This window comes from Nuphar pumila, chromosome 7 (genome assembly GCF_984573655.1).
Source record: "Nuphar pumila chromosome 7, dmNupPumi1.hap1.1, whole genome shotgun sequence".
In the NCBI taxonomy this organism is placed as follows: domain Eukaryota; kingdom Viridiplantae; phylum Streptophyta; class Magnoliopsida; order Nymphaeales; family Nymphaeaceae; genus Nuphar; species Nuphar pumila.
Genome location: NC_143255.1, coordinates 56859325 through 56885276, shown reverse-complemented (window position 1 = coordinate 56885276; position 25952 = coordinate 56859325). Strand labels below are relative to the sequence as shown.

General features: G+C 38.3%; 1 protein-coding gene across 1 annotated transcript in view; it reads right to left on the bottom strand.

The window, feature by feature from the left end:
* Positions 1 to 9146: 9146 nt before the first annotated feature.
* LOC149832304 (bifunctional nuclease 1-like) overlaps positions 9147 to 25952 on the bottom strand; it is a 36121-nt gene continuing 19315 nt past the window's right edge. The window contains exons 9-12 of the mRNA XM_090014431.1: positions 11435 to 11553; positions 11233 to 11324; positions 10120 to 10186; positions 9147 to 9341 (exon numbers count right to left, since the gene is read on the bottom strand). Of these exons, the coding sequence (XP_089870557.1) occupies positions 10128 to 10186; positions 11233 to 11324; positions 11435 to 11553 (270 nt within the window). The 3' untranslated portion in view covers positions 9147 to 9341; positions 10120 to 10127. The remainder of the gene's footprint in view (positions 9342 to 10119; positions 10187 to 11232; positions 11325 to 11434; positions 11554 to 25952) is intronic.

The window sequence follows — 25952 nt, the reverse complement described above, 5'->3', positions numbered from 1 at the left end:
CATTGACGCCCCTAGGGATTTCCTAGCTTCAACTATATCATTTGTAACACTGGAAAAATAGAAAAAAGAGGCATTTCAGAATGCATTTGCCGACATCATTTCCACGTTTGGACACCCATGAGAAGGAGGTGGTAATTAATAATTGTGGCCTCAATTGCTCTTAAGATGGAGCTTCCAATGTTTCATGGTTGACCCTTCCCGTGTTATTAATAGCATGAGTTCTATATTCCAAACAACTTAGAAATAGAAGTGGGGAGTCCTCAACTGAAATTTAAGAGGCCTTCCAAACAGCTGTATGGATTTGATAAAATTATAAAAATGTAGATTCCTCATTTTCATCAGTAGCTACAAGTTCCCAAACATAGTCTTAGTTTTGATAATTGCAAACTTCCTAAAAAAAGAAGTGAAGTTTTGAAGTATCACGAAGCTTCAGGTAATGATGGAGTTGTATGCCTAGCATGATGAAACTTTTACTTTTGTTGGTTTAGTTTTTGACAACAAACGAGTACTCCTTTAACGGATATGAATCAATCCAATATAAAGCGTGCCTTTGGCCTATGTCTTTGAAAATGGAACTTTGTGGGTTAGAAGGTCCAAGTGTTTAGCCATTGAAATGCAATGTCCATGGTTTATCTTCACATTGTTGTATCTGGTGACAAGCCAAAGCTGCCCTTAGAAGGGGAGCCCTTACAGCCTATGGTGCCACCAATTGATCAAAAAAACATTATTGTCACAGGCCTATTTTTTCAATAGGCCAATGCGGCACGACAGTCCTTTTTTGCCGCTGCAAGCTTTTTCGATCGCTTGCTTGTCGTTGTGGAAGCTTTGAGCATAAAGAGTGCAAGAGAGCGAAAGAGAAGAGAGAGAGAGAGAAATTACAATTACTTGAAGGTAATCACAATGAGGGTGAACAAAGAAAGCTCAACACATTTGCATTCATTCACTATTTTACCCGCGGGTTCATTACAGTTCAAATTTACAGGCTAGCCCTTCAGGGTATTGATCAACCTGAACTAAAGTGCAAGGGTGGCCTGAAGAAAGTTACAAGTGACTCAACACTTACATCATGATTTAACCAAAGCAAAACATACTCTAGACATAATTATATAAAGTAGGTCAAACGGGAACAGGCGCCCCCCTTCAAATCATGCACCGCTCTCGGTGCCATCTGTTTCATGGTTAGCCCTCACTTCATCTGGATAACGGCTCTTCATCCAGAATGTTGGCTTTCACGTCGGTTCCACTGTCTCCTGTCACTGCACAAAATATTTCTTCGCTTCGCCCAAGTAGTTGACCTTGTGACGAAGGATCTTACTGGGATGCTTCTCGACCCGTTGTGCTATCGGAGCCCTCTACAAGATAGGAGCGTATTGTGGCACGCTATGTTTCAGATCTCCCTTGTCCACATAGAACGGTTTTATGTTTCACACCTGAAACACTGGGTGCACCTTTAAGTCCATGGGTAGGTTTAGCTTGTACGCCAGCTTGCCCACTCTCTTGGTGATGGTGAATGATCCCTCATACTTCTTGATCAGTCTGTGGTGTCGTCCATGAAAGATGCTTGTGCAATCAGGATAAAGATTCACCAACACTTGGTCCCCAACACAGAACTCAGCAGACCGACGATGCTTGTCTGCCAACTTTTTCATCCTCTTAGCCGCCTTGTGCAGAAATGTCTTCACTAGCTCGGTCTGCTCGTGCGAGTCTTCAACAAACTAATAGGCAAAGGATGACCTTCCTTTCTCTTGTGCAGCTAGAGTATGCAGAGTCGGCGGTTGTTGTCTCGTGGCTATCTCGAATGGGTTGTAGCCTGAAGACTCACTCTTCTGAAGATTGTAACAGAATTGGGACATGTCTAGGAGCTTCACCCAGTCTTTTTGATTGGCACTAACAAAGTGCCTGAGGTATTGCTCCAACAATCCGTTGATGCGCTCCGTTTGTTCATCCGTCTGTGAGTGAAAACTTATTGAAAATAGCATATCAGAGTCGAGTAGCTGAAACACTTAACGCCAAAATTTGCCTGTGAAGCGAGTATCGCGATTGCTTACAATGCTTCTTGGTATGCCCCAGTGCTTTATAATAAGCTTGACAAACAACTCTACAGTCTTCTCTATGGGGCACTTCTTTGAAGCTGGGATGAAGGTGGCATATTTAGAGAAATAATCCACCACCACCTGTATAGAGTTAAAGCCATCTACCTTTGGTAAACTAACAATGAAGTCCATGAAAATGTTTTTTTAAGGATGTTTTGGAATAGGTAGAGGCTCAAGGAGGCTGGCTATCTTCCGGTTGGTCTCTTTGTCTTGCTGACAGATGAGGCATGTTCGCGTATACCCCTTCATATCGTCTCTTATCTGCGGCCAGTAGTAGCCACGCTCAAGGAGTACTAAGGTTTGATTTTGTCTTGGATGACCGGCCCATAGTGTATCATGGCACTCCTTAAGCAGTTCATGGTGGAGGCTTCCCCACTGTGACACGAAGATGCATCTCCCTTTTGTCACAAGGAGCTCGTCCTATAGCCAGAATCATCGAGTCTTTTTTGCTTGCATGAGAGAGACAATGTGTTGTGTCATTGTGTCCTGTTGCATACTTTTGCAGATGCGGTCCAACAATGCGTCCTCCAAATGAACTTTGAAAGGCTCCGCCTATACACTCGGCAGTTCCGCCATACGACTCAGGGTGTCAGCAACAACATTGGTTTTTCCCACCTTATACTCCAACGTGAAATCAAACTGGAAAAAAAAACATTTTACATCGAGCTTGCTTGGGCATCAGCTTCTTCTGTGTCTGAAAATAACTTGCGGCAATATTGTTCGTCTTGACGATGAACTAGGCACCTAGAAGATAATGTTGCCATATCCTGAGGCAGTGCACGATGGTCGTCATCTCACGCTCATGCACAGTATAGCGCCTCTCTGCATCCTTCAGTTTTTTACTCTCGTAAGCAATCGAATGTCCCTCATGTATGATAACTCCACCAATGGCGAAGTTTGAAGCATTTGTATGGACTTCAAAGGGTTTTTTGTGGTCTGACAACCACAACACAGGTTTCCTCACCAAGGATTTCTTCAAGCCATCAAAGGCATCTTGTCAGGCTCATGTCCAAAGCCATACTTGATTCTTCTTCAGCAAATCCATGAGGGGGGCAACAATGAGTGAGTAGCCTTCGATGAACCATCGATGGTAGTTTGCCAAGCCAAGAAATGACCACAACTCTGACACTTTGGTTAGCAGACACCATTCTTGGATGACTCTTATCTTCTGCCCTTCCATGCACAACAAACCATGCCTCATGACGTGGCCAAGGAAGTTGATCTCCTCCTACTTAAAGCGACACTTCTCTCTTTTGACACAGAGGTCATTCTCCTTCAGCACCTGAAACATTGTTTGCAAGTGCCCGACATGTTCCTCTATGCTACTGTTGTAGATCACGATGTCATTAAGATAAACTATCACAAACTTGTCTAAGTAAGGGTAGATCTTATTCATTAATGTCGTGAATGTGGTTGTAGCATTCATCAACCTAAATAGCATCACTAGAAATTCATAGGCACCATAGTGAGTGACACAAGTTGTCTTTGACTCATCACCATCTGCAATCCTCACTTGCCAGTAACCCGATCACAAATCCAGTTTCAAAAAATATGAGCGTTGCCTAGTTGATCGAACAAGTCCACTATCAATGACAATGTTTATTTGTTCTTCACTATGACTTTGTTCAATGCACGGTAATTCACACATAGCCTCTTGGAACCATCATGTTTCACCTGAAAGAGCACAGGGTGCTAAAGGGTGCTTTTGAAGGCTGAACGATGCTTGCTTCTAATATCTCGTCCAGATACCTGCACAGTTCCTTCAATTCAGTCGGTTCCATGCGATAAGGGACCATGACAAGGGGGCTTTGCTCCTGGGGTCAACTCAATCTTGTGGTTGACTTCACATCCCGGTGGCAGACGCTTCGACAGTTCTAGGGCATCACTTCTTGAAACTTTGTCAACAGTGGGGCAGGGATCGGCGAAATTATTGCTTCAACCTTCCCTTCTTCGATGCGCATAGCAACTAGGAATGTTTACTCTCTCTACTTGACACCCTTCTTTAGTTGCATCACAGATAGCATTGAAGTCTTACCTCCAAGAGTGAGGCATTGCACTGTGTGCGAAGAGTTTGACCTCGTGATTATCAATGAGTTCACCTTCGGCAACATCATTACATTCTGACTGCGAAGAAACTCCATGCTCAAAATCATCCTAAAATCATCCAAGGACACTACTGAGAAGTTGGCTTTGCCAGCCCAACTTTCAATTTGGATAGCCATATCCTTTGCTTCATCAAGGATGGGCTTGGCCTCAGAGTTTACCATCTTGATGGTCTTCTGCTTTGGCCTGAGCTTCAAGCTCAATCGCTCTGCCCCTTCCTGTGAGACAAAGTTATGGGTGGCCTCAGAGTCTACCATTGTCATAGTAGACTTCTCATTCACAATGACTTCTAATTACATGAGTTTTTTGCTAACCGGTATGCTTTCCACTAAACAGCTTCTGACCGCATTTATATTCTGCATGGCCTCATGGGCTGCAGAACCTCGATATCATTATTTTCTGCTTGTACCGCATTGGCTTGTCCATTATCTTTCACGAAGCGTTTTGGACATTGCTTTGCGATATGCCCATCGCCACAAAACCAACAAGTCACAACCAGCCCTTTGTCATCGTTGTTGTTGTATTTCTTGTAGTTTTGTTTCCTGTCAAAATGGTGTTGGGTTGATGCCTCACCCTTATTATCGCGTTGATCCTCTTTCTTGCCTCTATGGTCTGACTTCTTCTCGACTTTAGTCGATGGATTAAAGATCTTGCGATGAGTATTCACTAGGCGCTTGGCCGTCACATATGCATCTTTCAAAGTCTCAGAATTGCTCCTTTTCACTTTGGACTGTACCCACGATTGTATTCCCATAATAAACTAGTTGAGTCTGTGGCATATTGGGTATGTCCAACATGAGCTTCTAGAACGTCCTGATGTAATCTATCAAGGCTCCAGTGTGCTTTAGTTTCGACACCATCCGATATGCTTGGCGTTGTATATTATGCGGCATAAAGTAGTTTCGTAGCTCAGATTTGAAGGTCTCAAAAGTATCAATGATGCAATGCCCTCTTTTCATGTCGCTACGTTTCCTTCTCCACCAGGCTATAGTATCTCCGTCGAGCAGAGTTTTTGCAGCCTTCACCCTTAGGTCCTCGGCCAGTACATTTTGAATATCCAGATAGTCTTCTATCTGAAATATACAATTCTCTATGGCCTTGCTGTCTTTAAAACCATTGAACTTCGTTGGCCTCAGCACATCTATCTTTGATGGCCTATTGTCATTTTTACCATTTAGGGTCATCGTTCGTTATAAAGTATGGTTCTTCAACTGAAGCTCCCCTACTTTAATCTGCAAGGTGGTCATTGTCATAGTCAACGACGTAACCTGTCACATCAGTAAGTTCACTTGCTCTCGCATGCCTGTTACCTCATTGTTTATTGCTCCGAATGACTCAACTGTGCATGAAATCGCTTGCTCATGCAAAGTCACATCAACCACTAGTCTATTGACAATCTCAATCATCTGCTCATGGCCCAAGGTGAACACATATCCTCGATCTTAGTAATTGCCTTACTTTTGGTATTTCACAAGTTATATTGGGGCACCACAATGTCTTGCTTACAAATCGCAGTCTGTCAGCACGTTTCTCAACACTGACTTCAGAGTCCCTTCCCCAGCTTAAGAATGAGTTCTAATATCACTTGTCATAGACCTATTTCTTCAACATGCCAGTGTGGCACGGTAGTTCTTCTTTACTGTCGCAAGCTTTTTCGATCGCTCGCTTGCCGCGGTAAAAGCTTTGAGTATAGAGAGTGCAAAAGAGCGAAAGAGAAGAGAGATAAATTGTAATCACTTGAAGGTAATCACAATGAGGGTGAAAAAAAAAATGCTCAACGCATTTGCATTCATTCACTATTTTACCCACAGGCTCATTACAGTTCAAATCTACGGGCTAACCTTTTAGGGTATTGATTAACCTGAACTTAAGTGCAAGGGTGACCGGGAGAAAGTTACAAGTAACTCAATACTTACATCTTGACTCAACCACAGCAAAACAAACTCTAGAATAAGAGAACAATCATGGTCATTCAAAAATAAAGTGACCTATTAGTTATTTGCTTGAAAAAATTGAGGTCCATTCAAAGTGGCAGTAATAAACGGGGACAACAAGTAACGGCCCCATGGACCCGTGGCACCACCTCTGATATAGAGCTTGTCGGTGAGATAACATTCTTCATTATTTATTAATGTAGTTCATAACTTCATATACATGCCTAGATTTCGTGTAGGTGCGTAGTTGGTGAACTCAAATTAAGGCAGTGGATTTAGGGCCAGCCATGTGGATAATGTACCGTTGGTTTTTGTTGACAATTTTATTTATTCGGCAAATTAACATTCAATAGAACTCCACCCTCACCAACGGGGGCCTCCCCGTGTTTGGTAGGAGTTATTGTACGTCACCATGTGTTGGGACATTGCAAGTTCAATGGTATGTAGTGTAACTAGCGGGGTCTGCCTAACCCCAGCTTGCCTTATAAAAAAAAAGAACGGCCCCCCCTCGATCATCAACACATATTCTAATTGTGATTGCGTGTTTGAATCGATGAGCAAAGAGGGCCATTTGGATCTCTCTCTCTCTCTCTCTCTCTCTCTCTCTCTCTCTCTCTCTCTCCACTAACCCCTGTTTTTTTTATTTCCTCTCTCTCTTTCTCTCCCCGCTAAGGACGTCAGAGATTTAAACTTGGTTTTAGACGCTAGTTCAAAACGAAAAACTGTTTTACCCAACCACAAATATAAAAAATATGGTTACTGTTATGAGATGGACATCCTGGCAGCATCTTATTCCATGTGCCATTAATATTTAAATAGCCACTTTTGTCAGTTTCTGATATGGGAAGGAAGGATTGCTGTAGAATTTTGACCCTCCAGTAAGTTCCACACTCATGTTTGTAATTTTGCAACATTAGTTTTTCTCATCTTCTGTGCACACCACATTCGGCCCATATCAAGGGATGCTTCAGATCGGAATTTGCTAAAAAAACGTGGAGTAAAATTATCAGGTCTCAGTGGAACTGTGGAATCAGAAATTTCAGCATGAAAACAAACAAGGAGATACAAAAACACATACAAAACTTGCTATATATATATATATATATATATATATATATATATATATATATATATATATATATATATATATATATATATATATATATATCAGAAACATAAGAAGCAACAAGAAACAAAGGAGAACCAACCGTGAAGTGAGGAAGAAATACATCGGAAGTGACTTAATAAGTGAGTGGGCAACGCGCTTTCTCATTACTAAAGAAGCGGACTCCCACAAATGAGAAGTTTGCCCGTGCTTCTCCCAGCTCAGAAAAGCATGGTGCTTTCCACTTCATAAGTGTGCTTCTCAACCTAAGGGGGTGTTTGATCACGCGGACAGCAGCGTCCTCAGGTTGCTGTCCGGGTAGCACGCACTTAACACAAACACGGCGGACACGTGAACACGGTGTCCCATGCGTCTAGGTGTTTCACCCCTCCTCCTGGAATAGTGGTATCCGGAATACCTGCGACAACAATCCCAAAAAAACCAAAGGAGCAGAACATTTTATGACAAAAACTTGACTTGTCCAAGACATCGCCATGCCCGGCCAGCAGTGTCCAGACAGGCGTGTTGTATACAGTTCTATCGGTGCCATCAAACGCCCTTTAAATGACATTATTATATCGCCGGACGAAAACAAAAGGAATGATCAATGACAGGACTTTCGCAACCGAACCTAATTATCATTATACTTGTGTATTAAAAACTCCGCCCCAGCATCTACTAGTGTGCAGTTTTGTGCGACTACTAAACGACAGATACTATTGTGTGTTCAGAAAATGACAACAACACAAGGCATTTATACCGCGACTCAACACCCCACACAACTCAGTGATTTGAATCGAGTCATTAATGCGAACGCAGATTGGAATCAGAAAATACACAGGACACAGTGGCAGAGCTTCACCGGGAAACATCCAAAGTTGGTGTTTACCACAGTAACAGTAAGTTTAACAGTAAGTAGTAAAAGTTTCCTAAAGATGCCAAAAGAACTATTTAATAATGTACGCTACCTGCACAAATGCAAGAGAAAGTGTTGAGGGATTACCGTCAGGTGTAATCAACCCTCTTTGGGAACTGGCAGTTGGAGGGAGCTTATGCATTTGGAAAAGAATCCGGATCAGGTCAGGGGATCCTTCCAGTGCCATTCATTCGTCCAGGCGACGAACAGCATCCATGTTGCCAGTTGGATTGCTGACTCTTTACATGGATTCCACAAATTTTGTTCAGAGCCATTGATGCTCTAGATGAACGGCCATCTAGAACGTAAACCATTGCCTTCGCGATGCCATTCATCACATGGATGAGCAGCACCGAGGGCACCCCTGGCCTGATCCACACTCTAAAAAATGGCAGCTGCAAATTCCTGGATTTGGCAGCTACAACCTCTAGGAGGTAGCAGTTACCGAATCCAAGTTTTTAGTGCAAATACAAGAAGGAGACGTCTCACCTCCTTTTACAAATGCAAAGGCCACCTCACCAATGACATTCTCCCAAACAGCAACCACCAATTGATTTGACCACGTATCTACCAAATGCATCTCGTCCCAACTACCACTTTCCTAATAGAGAGTCTGAACTCTTGATATCGTTTGATGACAGAATAGCAAGTAATTTTTTTTCCTTGAACAGAAGATATTACACACTTAATAATGAAAGGGAAAGCACGAAGTCCCATACGCGTTGTAACGTGGGTCGACAAGACCAATCACCTATTATGCAGACTGCACGAGTTGGGCCCACTGTGGTAGGAGGGAAGATTGGTGGTAAAACCATCGTTTCCTCCCAACTCATGCACAGACTGCAGTAGACACCAAATAGATTACAATGTCGGCAAAACGTTTCTTTCTTACCAAATATTCTTTTAATATAATGGGCTCGTTAGATTACCATTTCCTGTTCTGTTTTTTATTCGATAGGCATGGACCATATCAGTGAGAACTGAGAAGGGAAATCTTGGTCACAATATAGAATATTACTGTAAGAGGATGGCATTAAGAGATATTATATACGTACAGATGATACACTAGGAAGTGTTAACATTCATTTACACCACATTATACACAACGCTTAGCAGATACATATACATAAAGCCAAAAGGCTGAGCTTGCATGCTTTGGACAACCTTCTGTACAGTGTGCGTCCAAATCCCTGCAGCACACAGCGCCATAGTCAGAAGAGTATTTGGTCGTGGATCGTGACATATATATATATATATATATATATATATATATATATATATATATATATATATATATATATATATATATATATATATATATATATATATAATGGAAACCTACCATATAAAAAATGTACCAACCCTACCCACTAAGATTTTTTTTGGTGTTTTTTCTAAATTCTGACCTTACGGATGTGTTAAGCATGACTGATTTACTAGAAATTGACACTTGGATCATACATTTTGGATGCAAAATAATGGTATTCGAAGTCTCAAAAATTTATGAAAATTGTAAACAGTTAATTTTTAAACTTTATAAAAACCTAACCATGCATCAAAATCAAGTGATCCAAGTGTCAATTTCTAGTAAATCAATCAGGCCGAACACGTCTGTAAGGTCAGAATTTTGAAAACACATAAAATTGATGGTTCCAAGCAATCTGGTACCATCTGGTAGGGATGCAGTCGGGTAGCTCTCTCTCTCTCTCTCTCTCTCTCTCTCTCTCTCTCTCTCTATATATATATATATATATATATATATATATATATATATATATATATATATATATATATATATATATATTACACGTGAAAAGATGGAACTCAAACTTGGGTGGTTGTGAATGGTGGGCCACAAGATGGACAGTGCTTTCCTTGGCCCTTCAAAGCGACCCCACGTAGAACTTGGTAAAAAATTTCGTGCTACCAGCAGCATGAAATGCATCACAAGGCACATGAAAGTCGTACCCGTCAAGTTACCAAGCCCGATTCTTCCTCTTGGACCGCAATTGGGTGAGTTTGTCTCTCCATTGAGCTAAATTAACATAAAAGAAAATGAACAGGGTCAACACACTATGATGACGAGAAAACCACACCTTCAAACGCCCATAGATGCATGCGGAGTGAAACTTACCCAGTATACAGTGCGATAAATCAGTACAAATGGCCAACATATAGTGCAACGAATGAGTATATAGTTGGACGGTGGCCAGCATGATAGGGTCCATAAATATGCCCAATATCAATATCAGTCATATCTTGACGGGTGCTAAGCTGTGAGAAGGTTCTAACAGTATCCGAAAGGCACTAAGATGCAAGAAGGTTCTAACACCCTGAAAATTGGATGGACTGCTTCAAAGCACTAACCAGACTAGTGTAACGGGACTAAGCTCCAGGCCCATATAGAGAATGAACAAGTGCAATGAAGGACCAGTTGAAAAAAAAAACTTTGTAAATGTGAATATAGAAGCAAAAAACAAAAGAACAGAAAAAGCTTGTTGGCTTCCGTCTATGTCAAGTGGACAGGGCCACAGATATTGAAAATGGCCATTTTGGTGAATTTTCCATTAGAAAAGGTATACAAGGAGATGCAATATGGGAGCACAAATGGAGTATCCTTGTGGCAGTCTTTTAGTTTTGAAGTTCTATCGGCCGAACAATGATATCCAGTTTAGAGTTTATGACAATAACTCCTAAAGATATTTTAAAAGGCTTCCTAGAAAAATTCAAAGAAACTTTATTCAAACCACAAATATCTTTGGTATCTCAGGATTAAATAGTTTTCCTCAGAACTGCTACAAGATTTTGTCAGGGTTCTGATCTGGTCCTTTTCAGCAATAATCAGCAATAAACTACTCTATAAGACTTGAAATGATTACTAGAAGCACAAATTTCTACGGTCCACTCCCATTTAAGAGAGACTAATTACCCTAAAGAAAATGACAACCTAGAACGGTTTATGTTGAGATTCTGCTCTCCTCCGTTATAATTTTAATTTTTTTTTAACAAAATATCAGTATGACAGAAACCATTTGATAATCATTAAACAGATAATAATTTGGAATAAGAGAAGAAAAATACCGGCATCCCCATAGCGTTCTTCACCAACAGCAATTAGCATATTACGAACCAACTCAAATTCCGTGGTTTCAATACAAGGCTGATCATCTGGCCTGAAAGATTCTCAACCATATAAATTACCATTTACTTGTGATCTGAACACCCAACAGAATAATAGATATGGAATGAATGGGTAGATAATTTCAACTTTTTATCTTATAACCTATCAAGTTCTGTGAACAGCAGACCATCAGAGAGAGGAGAATCAATAGCAAGCTTCTTTGGCTCAACTATTCGCATTCCGTCACTGTATGCCAACTGCTTGTTTACTTGTATAGGCACCTGCATTGCATTAAATAGAAAAATATAGGATCTAGGCTTCTGATCTCTTAAAAATTTAGCTAGTAATAGCTGACAAATATCATAACTTCAAATCCTATAACCCCGCATACATGAGCACCTAGCAACCTGGCTGCTGCAAATAAGTAGAACCTATGTCACATACACCCCATATATGAGTAATGTATATTGTGTAAAACTAGGAGACGGGGACATGGTCATGTATATAATGTGTAAGTTTCAGACCATTTATCTCCCAGACTGTCCCAAAGCCCTTTAAAAAACTTACTTGCAAGTGTGTAATGCTTAATCCAAACTTGTAGATGTGTTTATCATTGCTTATTCACTAAGAACCATGCTTTGGATTGAATCAATTTAACAAACATACTTGAATTTTAGTTGATCAAGTTTTTGGCATAATATGAACCATTGATTTTTTTGTTCATCTGAAAACACATCTAAACTAGGGTTACCGGAAGCGCCTAGCTAAAAGGGGAAGCGCGCTTCCCCGAGACGCGTTTCGGAAGCGCGAAATGCACAGGGAAGCGCACATAAAAAAGAAGAAGCGCGTCCCCCTTTAAAGGGAAGTCCCCTTTAAAGGGAAGTGCGTCCCCCTTTAAAGGGGGACGCGCTTCTCTTTATAGGGGGATGCGTCCCCCTTTAAAAAGGGACGCGTTTCCCTTTAAAGGAAAACACGTCCCCCTTTAAAGGGAATCGTGTCCCCCTTTAAAGGAAATCGCATCCCCCTTTAAAGGGGGACGACTTTACGAAATACCAAATTTACCCTTTTTTAAAACGAAATTGACACGTGAAAAACAATAAAAAAAAATCTGAATAAGGGTAAAACAGACATTTTACAAAAAAATGTGAAAACTTAAGGGCGAAGGCAGGGTTTTTCTTTTTCACCCGACTCCTCTCTCTCTCTCTCTCTCTCTCTCTCTCTCATTTTCGGCCACCGGCGACCTCCGACGACCGACGATCGAGCAATGTCTCTGTTCAGGTATGTTCCTCTCTTCCACTGACGTCCGGCGACCTCCTCCATTGCTTAGCAAGGTTGTAAATGCGCAGGCTCAACGCCTCGCTTCGCCTCTGAGGCTCACAACTCTGCCCCCCACATGAATCCTAGCTACGCCACTGCACTGAATCAATGAGGCGAAGCACCTCGCTTCGCCTCTGAGGCGTACGCCTCAGGTAGGTAATGAGGCGCACGTCAGGTAGGTAATGAGGCGCACGTCAGGTAATGAGGCGCATGGCTCAGGTAGGTAATGAGGCGCACGCCTCAGGTAGGTAATGAGGCGCACACCTCAGGTAATGAGGCGCACGCCTCAGGTAGGTAATGAGGCGCACGCCTCTCACAACACTGCCCCCGAACTTCGGGGGCAGCGTCCCCGAAAATTTTTTTTTTGACATAAAATAAAAAATGGCTACAATTATTAATAGAAATCTATTTCATATGGACAAATCGAACTATTTGCTACAGTCAGGGCTGGGTAGGACTGGGCTGGGCTACAAAAATGAATAAAAATCTATTTCATATGGAATCAGGGCTGGGCTAGCCGGCTAGGACTGGGCTTTTAAAAAAAATAAATAAATAACTGTTACGGTAGCCTCCCGAAACAGTTATTTATTTATTTTTTTAAAAGCCCAGTCCTAGCCAAGCCCTGATTCCATATGAAATAGATTTTTATCCATTTTTGTAGCCCAGCCCAGTACCCAGCCCTGACTGCAGCAAATAGTTCGATTTGTCCATATGAAATAGATTTTTATTAATAATTGTAGCCATTTTTTATTTTATGTCAAAAAAAAATTGGTTGATTCACAAATTTTGCTATATTCATTGAGTCTTGGACTCTTGGCTGATTCATGTACTGATTCGTTAAATTTGATTTGATGGGCATATTCTGATAAAAATAAATAGAACTAGTCTGCAGTTCTTTTTAGATTGGATTTATCAAGCTTCTACCTATTTGTGATTTCCTGGGTTAAATTAAATCTGTGGTGTTTCAAGTTTCAACTGTCATGTTTGTTTGAGATTTAGTTTGATTAAACTTGAATTTTAAGGCTTGATGCTTTCCTCTGTATTCATTACGGGTGTTAATGCTATTAGAAAAAGGGAATCTGATTGGTTTCATAGTTCTGAAATTTAGATTGTGACTGCGAAGCTGTGTGATACATATTGTCTGGATTATTTTAAGAAATGAGCATGATTAGTTTATGTGCGCTGACACTGAAGTTGTTTAGTAAACCCCACGGTATTTTACGGGAATTCGATTGCAAGGGGCGTTCATGGTTCACTTTGAGTCTTTTTTTTTCCTTTTGTTTTCGCATTCCACTCTCCATCTTTTGCTGTTAATAATAGTTTTTTTAAAGTGTTCTAAAATGATTCATATACTTTTATGATGCAGATATATTTGCTTGTTCTTTGCTTCATTAATGACCATCACAAGCTATGATCACGATAATTATGATGACGATGATGATTCTTTTTACAATTTGGAGCATGAATCGTCTAGTGGTGTTGGGAAGGATAATGCAAGAAAGGGCAAGATTCCATATGAGTTTGAGAACAGAAATGAAAATTGTTTTGATGAGGAAGATGAAGAAGAATATGACTACTATTCTGAAGATGACCAAGATGATGAACCAGATGATGAACCACCTAACATGCATAAAACAACAGTGCTATGGCGCCATGTATTGAAACAAAAGAAGAGTGGGCAAGGAAAGCAAGGTGGAACCCAAGTTTTTATGTGCAGGCACTGCAAAAATATTTATCATGGGTCATATACTCGAGTTTTTGCACATCTCATGGGATCTCCAAAGGGACAAAGTGTTGGGATTGTCTTTTGCCCTGTAGTTGAAAAAAATGCAGAATTGGCAAAAAAAATTAAGAGGCAAGTTCGTCGAGTGGAGGTTTCATCAAGTGCATTTAAGTTGAGGAGATCAAGAATTGATACTCCGAAGAAGCCTATTAGTATGACTACATCATCTAGTGGAAGCCGAAAAACAGTTGATATTCGTGATACCTTTAAAAAGGTAGAAAGAGATGATGTAGATCACAAAATTATCAGATTTTTGTGTGCAAATGGCATACCTTTCAATGTGCTTCGATCACCATATTGGGAAGAGATGATATCTGCAGTTAGTAAAGTGCCTGGATATAAACCCCCATCATATGAAAAAGCGCGAACAACGTTGCTTGACAGTGAGAAAGAGTGTGTTCACAGGGAGTTAAATGAATTTCGAGAAAAGTTTGAGGAGTTTGGAGTTTCCATTGTCTCAGACGGTTGGACAAATATCAAGAACAAACACTTGATAAATATACTTGCCTCAAACTGTTTTGGCTCGATGTTCTTATATGCAAGCGATTTTTCTAATGTGCAACAGTCAGCTGCAAACATTGCCGAGTTTTTGAAGACGGGATTTAAACTTGTGAAGAATTAAAACAAACGTACAAGTATATTTTTTGGTCACCTTGTGTTGTGCACACACTTAATTTGATCTTCAAGGATTTGGCACATGAGTTTCATTGGTTGGGAGAAACATATTTGCAGAGTAAAGAAATTGTGAAGTATATCACAAATCATTCAAAAGCACTAGCAATCTTTAGAAGTAATGAAAAATTAGAATTAATAAAGATTGCAAAAACAAGGTTTGCTTCACATTATACTACTTTGAAACGCTTGCTTGATGTGAGGGAGAGCTTAAGGCTCATAGTAATTTCAGATAGATGGAGCGATTGGAAGCAATCATGCACGGATGACACTATGAAAAAAAGGGCTGTTACAACAGAAACAACTGTTCTTGATGAAAAATATTGGGATTCTGTACGTTTAGCATTATTGATTACAAAACTCATTTATAAGATGATTAATTTTGTGATCAGGAAGGCCCTATAATTGGTGAAGTGTATGAAGGCATGGACAACATGTTGGAGGAAATCAAAGACAATCTAAAAGGACAACCAGATTTATATGAAAAGATTCATAAGATTGTCTCAAATAGATGGGATAGAATGAATGTGCCTCTCCATAGTCTAGCCCACATGCTTACTCCAAAATATTACGAGTCGGAGTATCTCAAAATCCCAGCAGCAGGAGGGGTCAAACGAGTTTCGCCTGGTAAAAATTTTATTCTATCAATTTAATAAAGTTTAATGATTTAATTATTTTATTATTTCATTTGCATTTTCTTGTTATAGTTACTAAACATTTTTTTTTGCAGAAAAGGATAATGATATCTTAGACGGTGCAATGCTCGCGCTTGAAGTCATATCTTCTGGAAATGAAGAGCTATCTACACTTTATAGGTCACAACTTATGACTTTTGCATCAAGAAGTGGAAGATTTAGCCGAAATGCAGCAAGAATAGATGCACTGAATCCTACAATGTCGGTGCTTAATTGGTGGCGTTTTTATGGTGGTCATACACCTGAGTTGAGAGCATTAGCCATTAAAGTTTTATCTCAACCTATTAGCACATCTTCTGCAGAAAGAGTGTGGAGCACATATAGTTACATTCACAATGTTAAAAGAAATAGACTCAATGAAGATCGTGCTGATACCTTAGTGTATATTCATTCCAATCTTCGATTGATTGACAGGTATAATTAAACTGTGTTGTACTTTTGTTTTGGTATTTTTTTTTCTCTTTTTCTATCATTGATTGTTTATTAGCATTCATATTTTATATTCTTGTTATAAAAGGTGCAACGATCGCTACAAAGAAGAGCCTAGTCGAAAATGGGATATCAATCCAGAACTTCCTATTGTAGAAGAAAATACGTTGAGATTAGAGGATATGCGATGGAGAGATTTGGATGATAGTGCACAACAATCAAGCACTATTTTCAAATCCAAACATAAAGATGCACAACCAAGAGCTCCATTACCTCCAATAATCATACGTACAAATGAAGTTGAAGAGGATACAAATCAATCCAACAGAGCTAGTAGAACTGCAGATATACAAGAGCGACCATCAGTTCCTCAAGGTCGGATTGATCGTTTCTTTAGCAGGAGACCCAGGCAAGGTATGTTGATATTGTGTTTTTTATATTTTAAATTATGGTTTTTGAACATTTTAATTTTTTAAGGTATTCATTATAGGAAATGAAGGAAGGAGCAGAAGACATGGTCGTGGAGGACAAGACGCACGTGATGATGCAGAAAGTTCACGATCTATTGCTGACTTGAAGGGGAAGAGAAAGATGACAGATTAATGAACTCTTGAATTATTAATTGTTTTTTTGATGATGTAGTTGGAGTAGTCCAACTTAAAAACTTTTATGTTACTTTTTTGTCATGGTCTTATAATATTTTTTTGGTATACTTTTATTTTGAATCTTGCATGATGAAGTGAAGTAGTGGATTATGTTAATTTTAAGGTTAGACTTAGAGTTTAGAACTTTGTAGCTTATAATTTACAATTTAGAAATTTATAGCTTCTTAGGTCGCTTCCGAGATGCTTCCCGGTTCGCTCCTAAGTGGTCCCACGCTTCCCGCTTCCTAAAATTTTGAAAGTGCCTCGCTTCCCGCTTCCGCTTCCCGTATTGCTTCCCGCTCCCGCTTCCTCGACTGGCAACTCTGATCTAAACATAACAAATGTTTAAACTAATACATGTTTTCTACTAAATAAAGCATAAAGATCACATCCATGCATTTAGATTAAGTAAAAAATACATGTAAATATGCTTTTTAAAGGGGTATGGGAGATAAATGGTTAGCTATGTCACACAAACTCGGCTGGGGAGGCGACGCATCCGCGTCGACACGCCCCGACACGAGTGCACGGGTGCGGCTTCGGACACGGGGCGGACTCGGTCAACAGGTGTCAGACTCGATCAACGCACCTGGGCCGACTCCGTCCACTTTATTGACTCGGTCAACTTTGACTGAGTCTATAAAGGTCTATTTTCAAACTCATTTTAACCGAGTCTATAAGCCCAAGAAAAAAATTGTTCAGGCGCCAGGGGGAGCCCCCGGACCCCCCTTCCTGTAAGGGCAAAAATCTGAATCAAGCTCCACAACTCATCACCCCCTGCCTCATTCTTGTCGGGCTGGTGTCTTTTGGGTGCGTTTGTGTTGTTAAGAATTACTTTTTTATTTTTGCTTTAAAATTTACAATCTTTATGCGTTAATTTATTGTTATATATATATATATATATATATATATATATATATATATATATATATAGCTGAGTCCCTGTGTCCAAAATTTTTGAAATTGCGCCGCACCCATGTCGCACCCGCACCCATGTGACATAGATGGTCGGGAACTTACACATTACTCTCTCTCTATATATATATATATAATATTGTTAGAAGCGTTCAGGTAAAGCAATACGACATACATGAAGCAAGGCGTAAGTATCAAGGTGGTAAGGCGTAAGTATCATGATTTAATTAACAAAATATTTTGAAATCAAAGTAATTATAAATAACATAAGCCAACAAAAAAAATTCATAAAAGATTATAAGAGTTCTATCCTTTTGCAAGTAAAATTTATTATTTTCATAAAATAGTTAAATGATATTTAAAGGGAAGGAATTCATAGCTAGTAATCTTGGAAGGTATCAACAAATAAAAATGATAAATATTATGCTATAAAATGTCCTAAATTAACAGAGGAGTATTTTCTTGTATGGGTCTTTGATTAAATCCTATGTCATATGGGTGCGGGTGCAAGGGTGCGACACTTTGCAAAAACTTGGGAGCGGGGGTGCGGCATATATATATATATATATATATATATATATATATATATATATATATATATATATATATATATATATATATATATATAAAGTCCAAAAGTTAGACATAAATGACCTTGGGTGTGTTGACTGCACCCAGGGTCAGGTTGACCGCACCGGGTGCTGCACCCGCATCGCGTCGACATGGGTGCGACACCTAGTTGGTTGAGTCCTTGTGACCTAGTTGGCCGAGTCCCTTGACATAGATTAAATCCAAGAGGATTATATGTAATATAATATAAATTGGGTGGTTTTACATGAGAGTATTATATTAGCAAGAATAGCCAATATATAAATTTTTTTTATAAATACAAAGATGATAAGAAATCCTCATTATCTAGATTAAGGGTATCTATCTTCTTTTAAAAATGCAATGCAAAATTAGACATCTTATCTGAATTTTAAAGTTGTCAGAAAGGTTAGACTTGTCCTTATTAAGTAGTTTTTTTGGTTTATTATACGATTCTTTTGATGGAATACCTACTTTTACAACAACAACAACAACAATTTATTATTTGTTGTTGTTGTTGTTGTTGTTTTGATGGAATACCTACTTTTACCTTAATCAAAATAATACAAAACCCCTTTGAACAAGTATGCTATTAAACATGTTGCGAAATCTAGATGTTGCACATAATATATCACCCAAAAGGTAAAAAAAATGGAATTAGAGGTGCAATTGTTATTGTTTGTTTTTAGTTAAACCAAACAAGCAAAATAAAAATGGCCACCATATGTGTTTTGCTACATGAGAGCAAAGTGAGAGAAAGAGAAAGGAGAAGCAAGAGATGACAAATTTTGGTCAAATATAAACTTGAGAGAGAGAGAGAGAGTTGTGGGGGTGGGGAGTTCACAGTGGTGTCTCAGTTTGGTGATTGTGGGCAGTAGCTATATGCAGAACCTACAAAATGAGAAGGGAGTGGGGATGCAGGCGTGGAGTAGACCACACACATACCCTGCCCTCCTTTAGGTTTTTTTTTAAAGTGTTGTAGGATCGATGCAACGAGCACTAGAGGAGGGGTGAATAGTAATTTTAATCTTCGTCTTTGAAATTTGAAGAAATTTGAATACTGCAAAGCAATCACACGTAAAGAACATAAGAATTTTATCTTGTTTCAGTCTTTCAGACCTACATCCAGTCCCTAAGCAAAACTCGCTTGATATTTTCACTATCACACTTGTGTCACCACAAAATCAAACAGACCAAAACTGGTCCCACTTTCAGCAACAACCCTGCTGAAAGCAAACTTCTCATTTAAATCAAGAGACTCTGTCCTTTTACAGAAAAATTGAAATAACCAACTTACAATCAACTTACGAGCCTTTTTTATGAATGCAAATAAAGTGGAATAGGCTTCTAAGGCTGCTAAAATACTCAACTCACAATTTCACTAACTCACAGAAAAAATTGGAGTAAAAAACTAGAGTGAAAATACTCAGTGAGAGAAAACAAATACTTGAATGAATAGGAGTAAAAAACAAAGAATTTGATCTTTCAAATCAATGTAATTCGATTCAATTAAATCATTTTGAGTTTAGATCACACTCTTATTTATAGCGGAAGAATTTCATACGTAGGTGGTATTAAAGGGTGTCAAAACAGTCAGTTTTGAACGGTCAAATCGTTTGAAAAAACTGAAAAGGTGCACCTTTTAAAAGTTTTAGAAAATGACTATATTAGTCGACTGGAATAATTATTAGTCGACTGAAATCAAATATTAGCAGACTGACAGTTAAAATCAGTCGACTACTGTGTCTAGACGAACAAATTTAAATTTTGGTTTTTGAAACTTAGTCGACTAAAGAAAAGTTAAGCGACTGATGAAAATCATCAGTAGACTGAAAAAATCTTTCTGTCGACTCCTGCTAAATTTTTCAGAAATCGAACATTCTGGCTGGTCGACTAATCAGAAAGTTGACGTTTTGCTTTGAAAAACTGGCGCAAAAAAATGATCGATTGATGAGTCTATTGGTCGACTGATAAACCTGAAAATGTGGGTAAAGAGCTTTCTACAATGATTTTCGCCAAGAGTTATTTTAGAAAAGTTTTTCTTAAGTATTTTTAGGTGAAATGCAAGTAAAATATGCAATCAAAGTAAGGCTCTTACAAGAATCTAAGACTTTTAAAGAGATTTACATTTGCACACTTGTCTTCACAGATTCTTCAACGAATTCTTTAATTCTTTTCATCTTTCTTTATTGCCTTAGCTGAAATTCAGTTGTTCCAGTTGTTCATCATCAAAATCTTGTACTTGAATTGCCGTGTACAGCTTCTTTGTCTTAACAATCTCCCCATTTTTATGATGACAAACTAGTCACAGATAAAGCATTGATAAACAGATAGAAAACTTACTCTCCCTATCAATATGATGTCAAAACATAATAAGTTAGCATAATATCAACATTGTTAACACATTGTTTTTCTTCTCATGCATATTGTTTTTCTTCTCCCCCTTTGTCATGATCAAAAGGAGTAGGTGGAGTCAGAGTATAAAAAAATGCAGATACAAGTTCAAAATATTACAACCCCAAAAAAATGTTATCAAACCAATATCAGTAAACAAAGTTCAAGAGAAGTGTTGCTTGATCATCTTCTTGATTTCAGCTATATCAGACTGAATAGATGAAAGTTGTTGAGTAACATCCTCACAAAATGTATGTTGTTGAAATTCCAAAGCTTCAATGCGTTTCAGAATTTCATCATCATCTTTTCCAGTAGAGAATTTCTTACTTTTTCCTTGAGATAGAGGCGATATAGGAGATGGTGATGGTTCAGGAGATATAGGAGATCCAAAGGATGAAGGTACTACATAAGAAAGTTTCATTCGTTTAAAAACAGTTTCATCAAAGATTTCCTTTTGAGAAACAAACTTTTCATTATTCAGAGGCACTTTGAAATATTTGAAGATTCAGGTAAGGATACACCCATACGGAAGAAAAGGTTTTTGTTTCCATAACGTAGTAAAAAAAATGTGTGCCCAATTTGCAGATATATTTCCAAATAAGACATATAGAGCAATAGAAAGATCAGATGAAAAATAATCAAAAGATCTTGTTTTGGGGAGGACATTATGAGCAAGAATTCTTCCTGCAATTTGAGCGCGAGGTTGAAGGTTTGTATTTTTGAAAGGAGGACAATGAGGAGTGCCCGAAAGTAAAATTTGTTTAAAAATATTTTCATCATTAAGATCAATGGAATTGAAAAGAGTTCCCGGAGATGGAACATCAAGAATCTGTCCAAGGAGTTTGGAATCAAACTCGATTTCAGCATCTCTAACGAGAGAGAAAAGAAAACCGGTATCGTGATCTATTTACAAATTTGTGTAAAATAAATGGATCAATAAAGGATAATAATCACGATCGAAAGAAGCATAAAAAAGATGTGAAATCCCTGTAAACAATGCCTCGAGATCATATCTTGAATAAACGTGAAAAAGAACACTTCTACAGAGTAAGATAGGAAGGGCAGAAATAGAGCCAAATGTGTCATAAAGAAGAGGATTTCTAAGGAGGTTAAGAGAGAATCCATGTCGAGCCTTGACTGTGGGTGTAGATGAGGAAGGGGAAACATGTCTGGAGGCAGTTTTCTGACGAGGCATCGTCGTCAAGAAAGAGGAGACAAAGAAGATGGAAGCTGCAGAAGATGGCGTTGCTGTAGTGAAGGCCAGGACACTGTGAGGAATCCGGCGTTGTAGTGGCGACGTCCGGCGCTGCAGACGTTATCCGATGCTGCAGAGGTTGCCCGGTGCTGCAGAGATGGTTCAACGAGTAAAAAAAGGCACTGATTCATCGAGGGTTTTTAGAAGAGGGGAAGAGGTGGTAGAGAAAAGGAAAAGAGGGTTCAGTTGTGGCAGAGGAGAAAGAAACACACGGGCGGGTTTCTGGAAACATAAGTCGACTGCCCCCCTTTTTTTTAAAAAACATATAAGTTATCGGGTCCCTCCAAAAAAATAACCAACTATCGGTCGACTAATCGTCAAATGTCAGTCGACTAAAAAATTCAGTTTTGAAAATTTTCAAGTAAAACAAAGATTTCAAAAACAAATTATAAGTCTAATAATGAGCAAATGCCTAGTTCTCTTCTAATTCTCATAAAATCTTCGTTTTTGAGTGGTTTAGTAAAGATGTTGACATATGCATTTGTGGGTATAAAATTTAAAGAAATATCACATTTTAAAACATGATCTCGTAAAAAATGGTCTCACTTCAATATGCTTAGTTCTTGAGTGTTGAACAGGATTTTTCAAAAGATTTATAGCACTAGTGTTATCACAATAAATTGTTGTTGTGGAGTAATTCAAACCAAAATCTCTTAAGGTTTGCTTCATCCATAGTACTTGTGAAGATGCTAAACTAACCGCTATATATTTCGCTTCAGTAGTTGAGAGCAGGGTTACTGAAAGCGCCTAGCTAAAAGGGGAAGCGCGCTTCCCCGAAGCGCGCTTCGGAAGCGCGGAACGTCGCGCTTCCGAAGCGTGGGGGAAGCGTCCCCCTTTTTTGGGAAGCGCGCTTCCCTTTAATGGGGGACGCGTTTCCCTTTAATGGGGGACGCGCTTCCCCCACGCTTCCCCCTCGCTTCCCCTGTTTTTTTCAATTTTTTTGTAATTTGTATTTTTTATTTTTATTTTTTTCGCTTCCCCCTCGCTTTTGAGACGCTTCCTATGTCGATTCTGAGACGCTTCCTAGGTCGCTTCCGAGACACTTCCCGAATCGCTCCTAAGTGGTCCCACGCTTCCCCGCTTCCTAAAATTTTGAAAGTGCCTCGCTTCCCGCTCCCGCTTCCCGTATCGCTTCCCGCTCCCGCTTCCTCAACTGGCAACAATGGTTGAGAGTGATACTGAATTTTGCTTTTTACTAAACCAAGAGACTAAGGAATGTCCTAAGAAGTGACAAGTTTCACTAATACTATTGCGATCAGATTTACTTCCAACAAAATTTGCATCACTATATGAAACTAAATCGAAAGAAGATGATTTCGAGTAAAACAAACCAAAGTTTGAAGTATCTTTCAAGTATCAAAGAATTTGTTTTACAGCAATTAAGTGAGATTCTTTCGGATTAGCTTGAAATCTAGCACACATACAAACACTAAACATTATATCATGTCGACTAGCAGTTAAGTATAATAGAGATCCAATCATACCTCTGTAGAGCTTAGTATCTATAGTTTTACCGTTTTCATCTCTGTCAAGAAAGGTAGTTGTGCTCATAGGATTTCTTCTTAATTTAGAAGAGTCCATTCCAAATCTTTTAAGAAGTTCTTTTGTATACTTGGCTTGGTTGATGAAGATTCCTTCTTTAGTTTGCCTTATTTGAAGTCCAAGAAAGTAGTTCAATTCACCCATCAAGCTCATTTTAAACTCTTCCTGCATAGCTTTAGCAAAATCTTTGCAAAGAGAATCATTAGTAGAAGCAAATATTATATCATCAACATAAATTTACACAATAAGAATATCTGATTTTATATTTTTAATAAATAGAGTGAAGTCTACCTGACCTATAGAAAAACCATATTTTTCTAAAAAACTTCGTAGTCTATCGTACCATGCTCTTGGTGCTTGTTTGAGTCCGTACAAAGCTCTTTTTAATTTGTAGACTCTTTCTGGATATTTCTCATCTTCAAAGCCTAGAGGTTGTTCTACATAAACTTCTTCATTGATGTATCCATTCAAAAATGCACTCTTAACATCAATTTGGTATAACTTAAAATTCATGTAGCTAGCAAAAGCAAACACCATTCGAATTGACTCCAATCGAGCCACTGGTGCTAAGGTTTCATAAAAATCGATGCCTTCTTCTTGGTTATAGCCTTGTGCTACTAGCCTTGCTTTGTTTCGAATGACTGTCGTTCTCGTCCAGCTTATTTTAGAAGACCCATCTCATTTTAATTAATGAATGATCCTTTGGTCTATCAACTAGATCCCATACATCATTCTGAGTGAATTGGTTAAATTCTTCATACATGGCCAAAAGCCAAAATTCATCATCACAAGCTTCATTAATATTCTTTGGTTCTATTTTTTATATGAATGCAAAATTTGCAATATATTCTTTCAATTGTCTTCTAGTTTGGACATCATTCTTTATTTCTCCAATAATTTGCTCATGTGGATGATTAGGAAGTTCTTTTCAAATCGGTGAAAGATAAATGTTTTCTTGTGAAGTGCTTTCTATCAAAGGATCTCCTTGAAGTATGACTTCTTCTCCTTCGCTTAGATGTATAACCTGCTCACAATCCTCATCAAATACAATAAGTAAAGACTCTTCAATGCAAGAAGTTCTTTTATTAAAAACACGATAAGTTTTGCTTCTAGAAGAATATCCAAGAAATATTGCTTCGTCTGATTTTGAATCAAACTTATCAAGATTATCTTTAGCATTTAACAAGAAGCATTTACTACCAAAAATTTTGAAATATGAGATCTTTGGTATACGATCATAATACAATTCAAAACATGTTTTATGTAAAAATGGTCGAATAAGAACGTGGTTTAAAACATAACATGTTGTATTTACTGCTTCAGCCCAAAAGTATTTTGGTAAATTTTTATCTTGAAGCATGGTTCTAACACATTCTTGCAATGTTCTATTCTTTTTTTCAACAACTCCATTTTGAAGAGTTGCTTTAGGAAAAGAAAAGTTTTGAGATATTTTATGTAAAATCACAAAACTTTAGAAAAGATTCATTTTCAAATTCTCCTTCATGATCACTACGAATAGTAATAATAGAGGTAAATTTTTCATTTGTAATTCTTCTACAGAGTTTAGAAAATTCTGAAAAAACATCATTTTTGTTTTTCAGAAAAATCACCCAAATAAAACGAGAATAATCATCTACTATAACAAAAGCATATTTATTACCATTCAAACTTTAAATTCTAGATGGTCAAAATAGATTTAAATGTAAAAGTTTGAGAGGACGATTTGTTGAAATTATATCTTTTGTTTTGAAAGAACTCTTGATTTGTTTACCCATTTGGCAAGCATCGCATAAATGATTCTTTTTATATGATATTCTAGGTAGGCCTCTAACAGGATCATTTTTGGATAACTTAGAAATTAATTTGAAGTTAACATGTCCAAGTCTCTTGTGTCATAACCATTGAATTTCATCTGAAGCAATAAAACATTTTTCATTGAAGGTGGGTAACTCATCAAGATAAAGTTCATATACATTGTTCATTATTTTTCCTTTAAAGATGATTTTTTAGAACAAGAATCAGAAATTAAGCATAAATCAAGTTCAAAAGAAACGACAAAACCTTTGTCACATAATTGACTAATAGATAACAAATTATGCATTAATTCATCTACTAAAAGAACATTTTCTATCAAGGAAAATTTTGAATTACCAATACCGATTACTTTTTCCTTACTATTGTCACCAAAGGTGACGGTTCCTACATACTTATTTTGAAGGGTGGAAAATAACTCTGGCCTTCCAGTCATATGTTTGGAACAACCGTTGTCCAAGATCTACTTGTTCATTATTTTGTGTACCTACAACAAAATTGGAAGACAAAGTATTTGACCCCTTTTTATATTCAAGTCCACGAGAGTTAGTCGAAACCCAAATCCATTTGGATTTTGGTTTCCTTTAAGAATAATTACTCTTTCTATCATAAAATGATTTAGCATTTCTAGAAT